At 47.1% G+C, this 14,230-nt stretch overlaps 1 protein-coding gene across 5 annotated transcripts in view; it reads left to right on the top strand.

The window, feature by feature from the left end:
• LOC133349454 (protein piccolo-like) overlaps positions 1-14,230 on the top strand; it is a 194,983-nt gene that overhangs the window by 171,769 nt on the left and 8,984 nt on the right. For 2 of the 5 annotated variants that reach the window (XM_061562919.1, XM_061562917.1), the window contains exons 23-25: positions 900-982; positions 2,332-2,434; positions 5,437-5,600. In XM_061562919.1, coding sequence (XP_061418903.1) covers positions 900-982; positions 2,332-2,434; positions 5,437-5,600 — 350 coding nt within the window. The remainder of the gene's footprint in view (positions 1-899; positions 983-2,331; positions 2,435-5,436; positions 5,601-14,230) is intronic. The other 3 variants (XM_061562922.1, XM_061562918.1, XM_061562920.1) reach the window with 3 other exon arrangements.

Here is a 14,230-nt window from a genome sequence, read left to right as displayed (position 1 = left end):
AACCCAGGTTCGATGTCTGGCTATGCAGCCTTTTAAATCGTAATGTGAGACCTGAGCTTTAAAGGAGTTCCTGATCACAGCGTCGACATTAGCCGTGAGGAATCAAATAAAGGGCACACACACCACCCCCTCTGTGCATGATCCTCCTTTTAATAGCTGCTCACCGACTGCTCTGGGCCAAAGTAGTCGATGAGGATAAATGTGGAGCCATTAATATTTAATTTTTTAAAAAGGGACAGTTTAGTCTCCAGCGAGAATTTGGTATTTTGAGTTATCCTTTTCATACCTCCGTCGGCGTTATTTCTCTCAAAGTAAGACGAGAGAACAAAACGGTAATTTATTGCGATAGGGTATAGCCAATACATTGACCGCTCTTCATCATCATCATCATCAGCCGCAGCAGCCATGGTCAATCCACTGCTGGATGAAGGTCCTCCCCAAGCTGCCGCCACCAACCCTCACCATCCAGCAGTACGACGATCCAACGAGCTAATTTCATAGTTCCATCTCCTCTGTGGACTGGTTTTAATTTGAGTTATTTTCACGTATGATTTATTTACAATGTTAATGTTTAACTAATACGAATTAATTTTAGATTTTTTTCGTTTCAGTTAATTTTCCAAAACACAGTCAAATCTGTGCTTAATATTTCTTCACAATTGCAGTCAATAAAAACATGGCTTATTTTTTACGCCTAAAAACTTGACTGCAGCTAAGGTTTAAACATAGAAACTGGCACCTGATATAAAGGTAATGTGTCATTTTCTACCAATGGCTCAGGGCCACCCATGGATATATGAGCACGGCACCACACGTGTAACCTATGACGAGACTTTCTCTTGACTTGATGACGACGATGAGGATGACGATGACGGATGTCCGTGATTTTATTTTCGAAGCGGGAGTGGAGCGGCCCAAAGCAGTGGAGTCACGAGCCAGGCTGGAGGGCTCTCCAGGCAGGACCCACTACACCTGACAGACGGTAAATCCCTACCTAACACGCCGGCCACGTCCAATATGTCCACATTGAAATGAAGCGGGGACACACAACGGAATCACAATTGCCCATTCCACCGAGTGTTTCACTTTGAGACTGTCAAGGAAGGTCTATACGTTAACGTCAAGTCCGCCTTGATGGCTGAGCCAAGCCCGCTGGCCGAGTTGCTGCCCTCACAATGAGGCATTTGAGGACGTCACCATTGCAATATGCCACCTCTGTTGTTAATTAGCGAAATCAATTTTTGTTGGTGCTGGCAGTGAGTTAATTTTGCAGCAGCCGATCAAAAGATAGTGTGTTTTTTATGATATTAATTCCACACCACATTCAGTCAGACTACTTAATAAAGGGAGTTTTGTTGAGTTAGATGGCCAATTAGTAAGGATTGTCAGCTAAACAAAACGTGACAACTATATGCTACTTCAACCCACAACATTTACAATTTTTGCACGACATTTCGCTGGTAATTACAACCTGTCTCATCAGGCGATTTTTACAGAATTGTACCAAAATCGCCTGATGAAGCTGGTTGTAATTAGTTACGCGATCTAACCTGAAAAAAAGCGTTTTTATGAATAGCATTGGTCACGGTGCTTCTCTTTACTGTACGAACAAAGTGCTCAGGAATGTTAGGTCGTTTGTCTTATTGGAAAATGGAGTGACTTCCTGTTCAGCGGTGCAAAATTGTAACGGCGCCTTTGATGCACCGCCTATGCGTCTGTCAACACGGTGTTGCTCAGCGTGGCTTCGCTCATTGAAATGTCACCCAAGCGATGCATTGGTCAATGCGCAGGGCAATTGCATGGATCATAGGGCTTGACACGGTCCACCTTCCCGCAGAATCCAATGTTCTCCGTTCGCTGTCAATTCAAGAACGCGCATTACGCATGCCTGTTGATGGGCCGCCCCCGAGAAACAGGACTGCTTCCAGCACGCCTTCCTTGAGAGTTCCCATCTCACACAGTTTTGAGGTCGGTTAATTGTCAGCGCGTATCTGATCGCCCGAGCATTAGGTCCGATCAGAAGCGTTATCGTCAGAAAATCTTCGTCAATGCAAGAACGAACTGTCTAGCACCCTACCTGTGCGGACAGAGGTTAAGATAAAGGTAAAGATGCTGCTGCCATTCAGCTTCTTGCTCATGCCACTGCCTGTCGAAGGACCTCCGCTCAAGGGAGATTCTCGAAGACCCCCACTCGGTGGCATTTCGACCTGCTCTTCCACCACCCTGGTTCGAAGTCTCGGGAGAGGTGGAAGGGTATCCACACCTCACCCCACCCACACGCGACCTGCCAGTAGATTAACTGCGGTGCACTCATTTATACTGTTTGGACAGAAGTGATCAAAAATGGCAGCCCAGCCAAGATACCGAGAGAGAGCATGTCATCGACGACCTCCATGGCGTCGCACGCGTCCGATGGCTCCGGAAGCTCCAAAGGGTATGGACATGCGTGTTTGTGTCTGCGTGTTTGTGTCAGCGTGTTTGTGTATGCGTGTTTGTGTATGCGTGTTTGTGTATGCGTGTTTGTGTATGCGTGTTTGTGTATGCGTGTTTGTGTATGCGTGTTTGTGTCTGCGTGTTTGTGTATGCGTGTTTGTGTCTGCGTGTTTGTGTCTGCGTGTTTGTGTATGCGTGTTTGTGTCTACGTGTTTGTGTATGCGTGTTTGTGTATGCGTGTTTGTGTCTGCGTGTTTGTGTATGCGTCTTTGTGTATGCGTGTTTGTGTATGCGTCTTTGTGTATGTGTGTTTGTGTATGCGTGTGGACAATTGCGCGCCTGTGTGCTTTTGGCGGGCGGTGGCATTGCGGTTAGTGCATTGCCCTATGAACCCTTCGACGTAAACTCTATTCCCGTTACGGCCGACACCGGCGATGAACATCTGAACTTATTCTGGGTCTCCCCGAGGTCAACTCAGCCTTCAAATAGTACATAATGCGCTGTGCAAACATCATAAAAGGGGGGACAAAGATTGCCAAGCGTGGTTGTGGCCGCACAAACCCCCTGTCCGTTTGCTAGCCTTAATAGGTGCTCGCTAACAGCACGTATCTCGACAGTCTGCGTAGGCTACATGGGGGATCTTTGGCTTTGCTCTAGCATTTGTGCACGCATGCATTGGCAGTATGTGTCCAGCCTTAGCGGTAACACAATTAGTCTTATCAGGCCACAGCTGCCACTGAGCAAGCAGCCCTGTTAATGGGAAGAAAACACGTCTTTGGATAAGGCTGCATCCGCAAAATGGACAACGGGGGGTTAATTTCATGTCCCGTACAACACAAGAGCAACTGATGTCCTGGCACTAATTAACTGAAGGGGGGAAACTATATATCTCAAGTGTGCTTGGCCCAACTCGCTTGTCAACTCCCTCCAAAGATGCAATTTTCACCTTGGCTATTTTTAGGGTCTCCAAAGATAATGCTGGTAAAAAAGGGTGGAAGGATGTAAGTGATGAACAAGTCTTGAATCGTTTTTTTTTTAATCAGCTAGAGGATTGAAAAGTGTTTTATTTATTTGCTTACGTGTTTATGTGCGTGTTACCCTCTTATTAAACAAAAGTGTTTGAACCTCCATTGCATCTATTTAAAATTATCTCAGCGGGGATACAACACATTTTGAGTTTTCATAACTGTTAATTGTGCCCTCGTATCAAAAGGATAGTAGCACTTTAAGTGTGAAAAAGGTGTGATCTCCTCTCAAATCAGATTCTTCTCCTTTCGTGTGGCTGATGTAGACTCAGAGCAACAATTACAATTGCACATTCAGGTGGTCAAGCCAGATAACCCCGTCAAGAGTAGCGGAAGAGTGTATCGCTGTGATGTCTCCTTCCTATTTGTGGATCAGGCATTGCGTCGTTAAATGTTGTATGATCTGTTCAAATCAGATGAACAAGTTTGCATACTCATTGCGTTTTATGTTGCACAATTATCCTTTTATAGCCTTTCATCTGTGCCATTCAATGAGTAACTAGTTAACATGTCAATTCGTAGTCATCAACCTTAACAATCATTGCAGAGAGGGGCAGTTGAATGATTACTAGGAAGAGAACGGAGTGTTAAAAAAATTAACCCGTAAAAACTAAGTTTTTCACTATAAATCCTTTATATGCGTGTTCAATGGGCCACAACCCAGCCCACATTGGTCTTTGAAACGGGCGGCTAGAGTCCTCTCGTCCTCTGGCTTGAGATGGCTGCCACCTATGGGTCAGATGATTGCCTGCCACCATTAAGCAATTGGTAATTAAATATAAAAAAAATTACCTAAAAAGTGTAACATTTTGGAGAAAAAAGATTCACGAAAAGAAATTGTCACGCACAACGAGTCTGTGTGCAAAATGTCAGCTCGATTGGATCACGGGAAGTGGGTTAAAAAACGACCGAAAGATTTGCACGGTCGTAAGCGCGCAAGCAAGCAAGCGAACTTAATATAAAGGATTTAATAACTGTTAGCCTCAGGAGGTGTCAATACAGTAAGGTCAAACACACCGTACAATAACTTTCTTGCTTAGCCAATGGCACATAGAGAAATGACACAGTTTAACAAGATTTGCATTGGTTAGTTCTGGGTTAGAAAAATATTATCTTGGCATGTGCAGCTTAACTTGTAAACATGCACTTTCTGACGCAGTCATTCACCCAGTTCCAATGAAAATGATAATTGACGTGTTTTTATCAATCCACTGCTGGATGAAGGCCTCCCGATTATGTATCAGCGATAGTGGTTACAGGAGTCAGTGCGGCTTAGTTAAGAGGAGGAGCCCAGGACTAGTTTGGGATATCAGTCGCCACTGATGTTTGCCATGGCTGGGAATTTAACTCAGGTTGCCATGGTCTTAGTGCAATGCACTCAGCATTTTCAAATCGCCTTCCCCCCCCGCCCTCCTCTGCCTTCCCACCCCTTTCGCTGCTCAATGGTAAATATGTTGATGTTTGATCAGTATGAAAAAGAGTGCAGTGAACTTTGTTAATTTTTTATGTTTCACGCATCACATCCTGCAGTGGACTTACAAAAGGGAGTGTTGTGCGTGTATGGTGAAGTGAGTCGTCGAGATGTATGCGAAGTACATTCGAAAGTTACGACGACCGGAGTAACGCACACAAAATGTCATATTGACCACCTCCTCTTGTACCGTCATTTAGATGCAAACCACCAGTCACTTTGAGGTGTCTAACTTTGACACAGTTACATACGTATTGACGTTACACATGTAAGTGACGTGCGAACGACACACTGCCCACATCTCGAGGACGTGCGCGGTGCCACGTTCCCCGGCACGACGCAGCCGCGTGAAGCCGATGCCCCCTCTGACCGGCACATCCCCCTGGCACCACCGCTCCATTGAATGCGAATGCCCCCCCCTCTCCCACCTACCTCCTCTCCTGGCCGCCCTCCTAACCCCCCCCCCCGTGCCCTCGCCACCCCCGTGCTGCCCCCTCCCTCCCCCAGCACGTTCAGTCCTGACTCCCCTCCGTGGGTTCCCGGTAGAGACCCGGCGGGGCCCGGCGTGCGGCCCAACGGGGCGCTGGCGAGCGGGGGCCGAGCGGCGCGCGGGGAGCTGGTGCCCAACACCGACCTGGGCCCCGGGCAGCTCATGGGCGCCAGCAAGTCGGGTAGGCAGCCCCCCCCCACCCTCCCCAACACCTCCTCACCAACACCTCTCCACCACCACCACCACCTCCCCACCACCACCACCTCCCCACCAACACCACCACCACCTCCTCCCCACCACCACCACCTCCTCACCAACACCACCTCCCCACCACCACCACCTCCTCCCCACCACCACCACCTCCCCACCACCACCACCTCCCCACCACCTCCTCCCCACCACCACCACCTCCCCACCACCACCACCACCTCCCCACATCACACCTCCCCACATCACCACCCACACCACCACCTCCCCACCACCTCCTCCCCACATCACCTCCTCCCAACACCACCTCCCCACATCACCACCTCCCCACATCCCACCTCCCCACATCACCTCCCCACATCACCACCTCCCCACCATCACCACCTCCCCACATCACCTCCCCACATCACCTCCCCACATCACCACCTCCCCACATCACCACCTCCCACATCACCACCTCCCCACATCCCCCCCACCCCACATCCCCACCCCCCCACCTCGCCACCCCCCCACATCACCCCCTCCCCACATCCCCACCTCCCCACATCACCACCTCCCCACATCACCACCTCCCCACATCACCACCTCCCCACATCACCTCCCCACACCACCACCTCCCCACACCACCACCTCCCCACATCACCACCTCCCCACATCACCTCCTCCCCACATCACCTCCCCACATCACCACCTCCCCACATCACCACCTCCCCACATCACCTCCCCACACCACCACCTCCCCACACCACCACCTCCCCACATCACCACCTCCCCACATCACCACCATCCACATCACTCCCCACATCACCACCTACCACATCACCACCTCCCACATCACCTCCCCACACCACCACCTCCCCACATCACCTCCCCACATCACCACCTCCCCACATCATCACCTCCCCACATCACCTCCCCACATCACCACCTCCGCACCACCACCTCCCCACCACCACCTCCCCACATCACCACCTCCCCACATCACCACCTCCCACCACCACCACCTCCCCACCACCACCTCCCCACACCACCACCTCCCCACCACCACCTCCCCACACCACCACCTCCCCACCACCACCTCCCCACCACCACCTCCCCACATCACCACCTCCCCACATCACCACCTCCCCACATCACCACCTCCCCACATCACCTCCCCACATCACCACCTCCCCACATCACCACCTCCCCACACCACCACCTCCCCACCACCACCTCCCCACCACCACCTCCCCACATCACCACCTCCCCACATCACCACCTCCCCACATCACCACCTCCCCACCACCACCACCTCCCCACCACCACCTCCCCACACCACCACCTCCCCACCACCACCTCCCCACACCACCACCTCCCCACCACCACCTTCCCACCACCACCTCCCCACATCACCACCTCCCCACATCACCACCTCCCCACATCACCACCTCCCCACCACCACCACCTCCCCACCACCACCTCCCCACACCACCACCTCCCCACCACCACCTCCCCACATCACCACCTCCCCACCACCACCTCCCCACATCACCACCTCCCCACATCACCTCCGATGTTTGTGGATTTTTCGCCGGGTCCCTCCGGTTTTTCCCCTCCACATTGAGAATGAACGTGCGTCTCGAGTACAGTTTTTGTCTGACGTTATAAATGTGCACGTCACGATAAGGCACTTCGTAGAGCTATCATTTGTGGCTAGCTTCTGATAACAAAGCTATTTAGCTCAGTGGGCCTTACCTGGTAAAATACAAGAAATATCTTCTTGGTTCTTTCGGTAAAGTCACGTAGAAGGGAAATAATAAAATAATAATAAAACATTATAAAATATAATTCTCACGACGTTTCGGCCACAACGCAAGCAGCCGTCCTCAGTTGAAGAACAAGGCTATCGTAAAAAAAAATACAATAAATAGTTTAGTTTAGTTATATAGCTCGGGTAGAAATATGCGTTTAGAGCAGTGTTCTTCATTGTAAGGCCCGTGGGCCACTGATGGCCTTTAGTGCGGCCCCTGGCGTACGGCCCACAGCAATACACAACACGTGTTTTGCTGTGGGCATGTGTGGCGGCCCTCAAACTGACATCTTATCGGCCCCCCTCTGAAAATTTGTGAAGAATACTGGTTTAGAGTATTTGGCTGCTATACTTTTCCACATGATAAGCCACTTTGTGGAACTATCGTTTGTGGCCAGATCGCTTTTGAAAAAGAGCTACAGAGTTCAGTGGACCTTACCAGGTAAAATAAAAAAAAATTTTGATTTTAGTTGCGCCAAACAATGCTAAACACACGCTACCCTGCCCAGTGTGGAACTTGGGGTTGCCACCCGTCCTGGTTTTCCCAGGGTCGTCCTATTTGCTTAAAGGTAGCTGTGCTGGGAAATGTTGTAAGTTTTTTCTGACAACATTGAAAGATCCTGGTTTTTTTTTATGTCAGCTGTCTAATGATACAACGCTCGAAACAATGCTTTTGCGTGTAGTTTTCTCCCCTCTTCTGCTATTGTCAGATATTTTTTCGCACCTGATGTGTCCTGGTTTTTTTTAATCCTTTATATTAAGTTCACTTGCACGCTTGCTTGCTTGCTTGCTTACGACCGTGCAAATCTTTCGGTCGTTTTTTAACCCACTTCCCGTGATCCAATCGAGCTGACATTTTCCACACAGACTCGTTGTGCGTGACAATTATTTTTCGTGAATAATTTTTTCCAAAATTTTACACTTTTTAGGACAAAAATATTATATTTAATTACCAATTGCTTAATGGTTGCATGCAATCATCTGACCCATAGGTGGCAGCCATCTCAAGCCAGAGGACGAGAGGACTCTAGCCGCCACGCATATAAAGGATTTATAGTGAAAAACTTTGTTTTTACGGGTTAATTTTTTTGTACCTCAGAGGTGGCAGCCCTTCCGTCACGATAATTTCGGCGAAATTGTTTCAAATCGTTGAAAATTGTTTCAGGCCCTCGTTGTTTGTCCATTCGCAACTCACTGGCAGAATTGTTGTTGTCATTATTTGCCTCTCTTGTCAGACTTAACTGTATACGTGAGATAATATTAAAGAATTAAGTGATAATGGTGTAATTATCATCATTGTTTATTTGCAGCAACGTCACCATGAAAGTCATCATCATTTTGGTATCTGCAACAAGATCACCATGACAATGATTATCATCGTTTAGTGCAGTGGTTCTCAAAGCGTGGTCCTCCAGGTGACCTGCAGGGCTGATGCAAATGCATATTGATCTGGACAATGTTTATACCATTTGTTTTGGACATTCATTCAGATTTTACTTACATTTAACTTTTAAAAATGTAGTTCGGTAAACTACCCTGATTAAACTGCCCTAACCCTAAGGTGTAAATGCCCCCCCTTAAAAAATCATAAAGCTGCGTTTACAAAATAATCTTGTTGTATTCCGGAAATATGAATATGTTTTATTATCATACAGACAAGTGAATGCGTTTTATCAGCAGGGTGGTCTACGTAAATATTTGCATCGGCTGAGTGCTTTGAGAAACACTGGGTTAGTGGCAACAGAAACATGGGACATTTCATGATCTTCATTGTTTTCGGAAGTAAGGACTTGAAGAATGATAATCAGCATCGTTTATCTGCATCAACATCATGACAATAGCTGTCGTAAGCTGCAGCTTAGGGCCACACATTTCGAGGGGTCTCTAAGTACGAAAAGTTTTAACAAAATCTGAATTTCTACCACCGTCACTAATCCATTATCATCATAATTTAATCGTTGTTATAATTTGCTCAGAAATAAACAGGCAACACATCTCAGTGATCTCATTGCTTAAACTGAGACTTTCCAATTTCCTCAATTTCACTTGGTGCTGCAGATGTGGAGGTGTGATCCTCACAACGACGAAGATCCCCCATATCACATGTAAAAGACTGTTGGGGCGCAAGTGCTGTTAGTGAGCACCTACAGTATAATGGCAATACACCCACTACTCTTTTAAGGCTGAGTCAACCTAGAGGTGGCCTTGGAGCATTTTAGATATTTGTCACCAATGTTGACCGTGAACTCGGGTTCCTAGCGCAGTGCGCTCATCACTGCACTGCCGCTCCCCTCCAGATGTGATCCTCACAAAGACAAAGATCCCCCGTATAGCCTTAACAGACTGTTGGGGCAAGTGCTGTTAGCGAGTAGCACCTAGAATGGTACACGAGGGTGTGGGTGGCCAGCACCACGCCAGACCACCTTTGTCTCCCTAGTGGTGATGAATACACACCGCACCAGGTACTCATTTGAGGCTGAATCGACCTAGGGGAGGCCCAGGACCGGTTCAAATAATCGTCACTGGTTTTGACTGTGAGCGGGAATCGAACTCAGGGTCACCGGTGTTCGTAGCGCAGCGCGCTAACCGCTACACTACCGCTCCCCACTACACACACACATGCGTTGGGACACGCAGAGCGGTGTCAACAGCACCGTCAAACAAATGAATGAAAGTTGACTGGAATGTTTTTAAATCGTTTGACCGGTCATTCGAAAGACATTTGGACAGCGCCCTCTGCTGTACGAATGTATTTCAAACCAGCAATGCATTCTCGATCTTCAAAGGCTATAAGCTCAGTAGTATCCTAAGTCATTGCACTGCAACGTGGCAAGACGTCTTTACCAACGAATGTGATGATGCTCATTATGGAATTTTTAAGAATAGGTTTTACCCTTTCTGGCAATGAAACAGTTGTGTTAAGATGTTAAAACGCCAAACAGAGACCTTTTGCAAGGACTTATGTCTGCATTAAGCACATATACCTGTGGCGAACATGCAAACAAAAAACATACTCTAATAGTGTATGCATTGTCTTTGAAACTGATTGGTCCAGAGCCGAGTCTCAAACAGTATTAGACCAAAGGACGCCAAAATGTGAACAGCACAAAGTGCCACGATCGGGACATTATAGCTCAGGGTGAGCAGCTACATCTTGGGATCTCGCTTTCCTTTTGGCGTCCTCTGATTTAACACTGTTTGAGACTAGGCTCTATAGAAACCTGTTTCTGGTGTAGACCAATCAGTTTCAAAGACAATGCATAAACTATCAGAGTGTGTTTTTTGTTTGCATGTTCGCCACAAGTATATATGTTTAATGTCCTTGCAAAAGGTTAATGTTTGGTATTTTTACATCTTAACACAACTGTTTTATTGCCAGAAAAGGTAACACCAATTCTTATATTTTCATACTGGCAAGGGAGGTCCCATGATGATATGGAATTTTTGTTCACTAGATATTAGATATTACTTAGCAAGTGACTGGAGCTATGCACTTTTAAATCTAGATTGAATACTAATTTCTTTAGAACTACTTTCTGTGTTTAGTTTGTTGTCCTTCCGCCGCACCTCCGATTAGCACGGTTGGCTACGTACGGTGCGAAAGAAGTTCAACATGCGTTCACACGCACACGAAAAGGTTGCAGCCCTGCGATTCCTTGCGGCGCTGCTGGTGGCAGGTCCTCTACGTGATGGGGGCTCTAGAGAGAAAGGTATTTGAGAAGGTAATTGGCCTACTCTTCCATAGTGGCCAAATGTATTGAGAGAGATGGGAGTACCCACACTTTATACCACCGGCACGCAACCTGCCCATCGACTAAGCGAACTATTCCACTCGCTCGAGAGTGCTGGAAGGGGGAGTGGGGGAGGCACGGGGGGGGGGGGGCGATTTAGGATACTTTCCCATTGTTTCAATTACCCTGCCGGGAGATCAAACCAGCAAACCTCTGGATTGTAATTCCAGTGTGCCGTTGTACTGGTTACACAAGGGCAGCATTGTGTTCGGTAAGTAATTGGGGGGACGTGTGGTGTACACACACAGCGCGAGTTTAATATAATGAGCTATTGAGCAAGCAAAATGTTTCCAAGTGAGTTGCTACTGGGATTTGAGCTCTCATTGCACATGAGGGCTTCACATTGAGCAGGATGGACTACGTTGGACACTGTTAGCTATCCGTGCCATAAAACTCAGGGCCGCATTTCCTCCTGAGCATTTTGTTAGCGTTAGATTTACAGCGTTTCCCTTTTTTTAATCCCAGCATTACAGCCGACGTGACAACCACGGTATTTCAGGCAGCTCCCTTTGGAAATGTTGAAGTAGAATGTGTGCCTCTCAGCATCCCCCGCAGAGAGTGCAAGAGTGCAGCTCATCTGCTGACTCGACAATCCATCAGACATGGCCTCCAAGCATTAATCTTTTGAGTGTATGTGAAGGGGTTAGGGTTAGGGCAGCCAGTCACCACTGCCTCAAAATGATAGGGTGCTTAAAGTAAAAAGCATTGGATGTTTAATATCGACCCATTCCAAGTGCCCTTTGTAGCGGTGGCCTCGTCGTATTCTCTGTGGGAGGGCAGGAAAAAATTTGGATGTCTCTATGCATTTTTCGTGTGTTTTTGGCTATTCACATTTTTTTGTTAAAGCACACAAACGGTGCAATTGCTGCACATCCGTAAAAGTACTGAGCAACTGTGAAAAAGAGCTTCATAGCTCATCAGATTCCTCCAATCTAAAAAAAGATTGTGATTCAATAAATATTCTGATACTGTAAATGGTGTATAATGGGATGTTGCCGTGGTGAAATGGTGAGCAGACTGCGCTTGCAATCCAGAGGTCGCCAGTTCGATCTCCCAGCGTGGCAGTTTAAACGATGGGGACATTTTCTTGAATTCCCCTGCCTCTTTGCACCCAGCAATAGAAATGAGTCGCACAGTCGGTCGCTGTGTGGTTGGGGTTAAGTGCGGGTACTGCAACCTATTCCAAGACATCTGGGTAGTATGGAAGAATTGGACAAAATATCCTCTAGAGCAGTGGTTCCCAAACTGTGGTCCACGCATCACAGGTTGGCCCACAACCCACAACGTCGAGCGAAGTGGTCCGTGGAACTGTCGCAGGAACCACGATTTAGAGCGTTATTGGTGCACGATAATCCGGGAACATTTTTTGAGCGTTGACAATAAACCCACCGGTTCCAGAAAGGTTGAGAACCACAGCCGGTGGGTGCATCTGCCAGTCAGAATCGGAACGAGAATATTTCTTTATATTGGAGGAATCCGATGAGCTATAAAGCTCTTTCACAGTTGTCCGGAAAGGGCGGGTAATAACGTTACAGCAACAAACGATACAAAAACACGATAGCAGTGCAAAGTATAAGAAAGGCAAACAATCACCCAAAAACATTCAAATGAAACTAAAACAGCCCCATCCCACCAGGCAAAGCCCACTGAGGTATTAACTTATTTTGGCCTGGCTATCACAAATAACAGCTCAACAAAGTGGCTTATCATGTGGAAAATATCTAAATAATATCATTATAATGTCAATAATATCAGTCATCTCAGTCAGTCAACCCATGGCACCTGGGTCTGTCCCGTGACCTCCTGCCAGCAGCGGGCCTTCGACACTTCACGTGATGGCCTCAAAGTGCACCTGGCCTGGCACAGGCGCCGCTGTGACGTCACCGTCGTTTGATAGCGAATGGCGACTGTTGTTGTTGAGTGTTGAGTATATTTTCTAGAGGGCCTCTCCAGAGCTTCCTCTGGCGGAGGCTCGTCCACCAGCAGTTGCGTTATCGAGCAATTTCAGGGCTGCGCCTTTACTCAACTTTGCGAGGATTATACACCATCTTCTTGGTTCTTTCGGTAAAGTCATTCCTCCTCTAACCCAGCTTGAATATACGCTGCCAAGCTTGGTGGTGTTCATTCAGACGCTGTCTTTCCGACAGACCTGTTCTTCATCTGAGGACGTCTGCTTGCGTTGTGGCCGAAACGTCGTGAGAATTGTATTTTATTGTGTTTTATTATTTTATTATTTCCCTTCTACGTGACTTTACCGAAAGAACCAAGAAGATGAATCCCTGCAGTCACGGAAGCTTTAAATCGAGATTATACACCACTTTAAAGCTTATAAAACTGCAATTATAAATTAACGCAAAGCAAGCAACTCCATTGTTGGACTTTGTATGCAGCCACTAAAACGTGCAAAGCTGGTGTTGCCAATGGGGTTGAGTTTTGAATCGCAATAAATAACATTTGTTAGCAGCTTAATTGCTGGAGCATCCAATTAACTTGTAATCCACGTTCGTCTGCAAGGCTGCCAGAATTCCTCTCATTAAAAGCAGTCTCTCTTGTTTGCGGAAGCGTGAAGGCCAATTAACGAAAAGAGTTACAATCAACGCGTTGAATTATTATTAACTTGTAACATGTATGAAAACAGGTTTTAATGTTCTCTGCTCATTCTTACATTTTAGGTAAGTGTCTGGTAACTTTGATAGGAACAAGATTCTAAAAACATTTTACATTTCTTTAGAGTCGTGTTTGAGGAAATGTAATTTCATTTGGATATGTGCTATGACCTATTAGGCTTCTGGAGCTTTTGATGAATGGAGTCAACTCTCACATTTGTTTCACAGCCAGAGAATACAACATCCAATTTATTTTGACAGTGCCATTAAATGCTCAAATATTTAGTACAAAATTCAGCGTAACTTTGTGTTACATCCAAAATTAGAGGCCCTATGATGGCAGTATCACGATTTGCTATCGCGCGGCCAATGATGTCGTTCTATTTTCTCATCACAATAATATTAACCCGGAATG

Source organism: Lethenteron reissneri, chromosome 30 (genome assembly GCF_015708825.2).
Source record: "Lethenteron reissneri isolate LAM-NWPU_2019-01 chromosome 30, ASM1570882v1, whole genome shotgun sequence".
NCBI lineage: Eukaryota > Metazoa > Chordata > Hyperoartia > Petromyzontiformes > Petromyzontidae > Lethenteron > Lethenteron reissneri.
This window is presented reverse-complemented; position numbering and strand designations above follow the sequence as displayed.